Source organism: Berghia stephanieae, chromosome 12 (genome assembly GCF_034508935.2).
Source record: "Berghia stephanieae isolate SIO BIC M18660-M18661 chromosome 12, UCSD_Bste_1.3, whole genome shotgun sequence".
Classification (NCBI taxonomy): Eukaryota; Metazoa; Mollusca; class Gastropoda; order Nudibranchia; family Aeolidiidae; genus Berghia; species Berghia stephanieae.
Window position 1 is genome coordinate 5006744 of NC_088371.1, and position 2500 is coordinate 5009243.

At 34.0% G+C, this 2500-nt stretch overlaps 1 protein-coding gene across 1 annotated transcript in view; it reads left to right on the forward strand.

Annotated features, from left to right (window-relative positions):
• Window positions 1-2500, forward strand: part of LOC144957695 (IQ calmodulin-binding motif-containing protein 1-like) — a 30288-nt gene that overhangs the window by 17385 nt on the left and 10403 nt on the right. Inside the window, exons 10-11 of the mRNA XM_078889058.1 lie at window positions 357-499; window positions 2422-2500. The exon at window positions 2422-2500 is cut by the window's right edge and continues 70 nt beyond it. Coding sequence (XP_078745184.1) covers window positions 357-499; window positions 2422-2500 — 222 coding nt within the window. The remainder of the gene's footprint in view (window positions 1-356; window positions 500-2421) is intronic.

A 2500-nucleotide genomic window follows, 5' to 3' on the forward strand; every position in this document is an offset into this window, starting at 1 on the left:
TTTATTTATTCATTCATTTGTTTATTTATTCATTCATTTGTTTATTTATTCATTCATTTGTTTATTTATTCATTCATTTATTTATTCATTCATTTGTATATTTATTCATTCATTTGTTTATTCATTCATTCAGTTGTTTATTTATTCATTCATTTGTTTATTTATCCATTCATTTGTTTATTTATACATTCATTTGTTTATTTATTCATTCATTTGTTTATTCATTCATTCATTTGTTTATTTATCCATTCATTTGTTTATTTATTCATTCATTTGTTTATTCATTCATTCATTCATTTATTCATTCATTTATTCATTTATTCATTCATTTGTTCATTTATTCATTCATTTGCAAGGTTGAAAAAAGCAGAAGATGAGCAGGTCAAACTTCAGACACAATTTCAAACGGACCTCGTCTACCGCATGAAGATGCAGAGACAGAAAATTGTCAGGAATTTTGACGAGAGACGGTTACAAGCATTGGAAATCTTGCCTGCTGGTATGTTTACTGTCTGCATAGAGAAGAAAAAACGGTTTAAAACTTTACTTAGTATCATCAATCTTGTCGTTTGAAATGACACTTGTAGCTCACTTTTATTTTTATTTTTTTCTTTATGTACAGCTATTGTGATCTTGTTGTATGACACTCGCTTTCAGATCGGAAGGTTCTGGATAGAGCCTCACTTGATGCATAGTTGAGTCCTTGAAAAAGGCTCTTTTACTCACATTCTCTCACCAAACTTGGGGGGTGTAAAATGAGTAGGCTACCCGGCTGTTAACAGTGTTGAATCTATCCGAAAAAAAAGTGTCTATCGCCTAACAGCCGTCATGTCTGGATTTACATGTTGAGTGTTGCTAAAGGCAAGGGACCCCTTGTAATGTGCTTTGAGTATGTTGAATGGATACTGTGCTTTGAGTATGTTGAATGGATACTGTGCTTTGTAAAAGCTCAAGTTTAAGTTAATTTGGCATTTTATTCATCCATTTAAAAAATATGTATTTTAAAATTGGGCTATAAAATGTATCCAATCAAATCACTGCTTACATTTGAAAATCACAATTTTCATTAAATGTGACCCATCGTCTCAAAACGGTATTATGTCGGAACGAACCAGATGCTTAAAGGCCGAATTAAATGTTAAACTAGTCAAAAATATAAATTGTTGGCATTAGCATTCCTAAAATATGATATCCATTCTCCTCAATAAAACATGCAGACTTAACACAAATCTGATATTTCTGGCTATAAATTCAATTTTCAACATTTTGACCAACCTGACTTTATACCGTTTTGAGGTGAAGGGTCACATATGAGTTATTACAGCTAAGTTTGTTTTACTTGTTAATTTCACAAATAAAGATCTGAAAAATTGTGTATGAAACAGTGCCAGACAAAGCAAGAAATTAAAAAATACGAGAGAGAAAAACCATCCCTTCAAAAAAGTCAGTCTTCCTCGACTGGGGATCGAACCTCAGACCTGTGATTACCAGAAATCAGGAGGTCTGGGTGAGGTCGATCCCCAGTTGAGGGAGACTGATTTTTTTGGGATGGTTTTTTTTTCCTTGTAAATACAATACTGTTTCATCCACAATTTTTCAGATCTGATTTGTGAAATTAACAAGTAAAAGCAGTAGTAATAGTTCATTTTATCAAAAGTGTAATTTTTCAATTGTAAGCCGTGATGTGATTGGATACATTTTATAGCCCATTAAAAAAACCCCCCAAAAAACTAAACGATGATGTAATATAAAATATCTTTCTTGTTTTGTATAGCACTGTTTGTTTTTAATGGTTTTTGCGGCGCTTGCAACACATTAAGGTCATATCAGCACCAGTAAAAAGGAAGAAAATGGGAAAGTAAAAATTTCTATATTTACAATTAAAGCACAAAAGAAAAGGGAAGAGAAAAGGGGAATGGTTCAAATAGGAAACAGATGTAGATTCCAAGAGCACACTATCAAAGTACTTAGTTTGAGATCACGTAAAAGTCTCATCCAGACACAAGCACAGGCTCCCCACTAAGAGGAATACACTCAAATGTTTACAAATCATATATAATATGTATACAAAATATAATACGGTGCATAAAAGAGAGACGATTTACAAGGGGAAAAAATATCTCCCAAAACTAACTATACATTTGACTGTTTCCCTCTCAGCCAGGGTATCTGGCCAGGGCCAGGACAAAACCAAGTAATCTCGTTCCAAGACAAAGACAGAAAGCATGTTGGAAAACAGATATAGGGGGATAGAAGACACAGTAAGTACCTCCCTGCCCACTATGGGAGGTCAGGAACCCCACCCAGTATAGCACTGTTTCATACTAAGTTTTCAGATCTTTATCTTATCACAGTGCCTGCTCCCTAATTTTGCCTCTTCGATAATTCCACAAAATTATGTGGTCTTGGAATTCATTACAGGGAGAATAGAGGAATACCTGAGAAAGGAAAAAGCTGTAGCCGCTCTTCGCATCCAGACACTTTGGAGAGGACGCAGGGA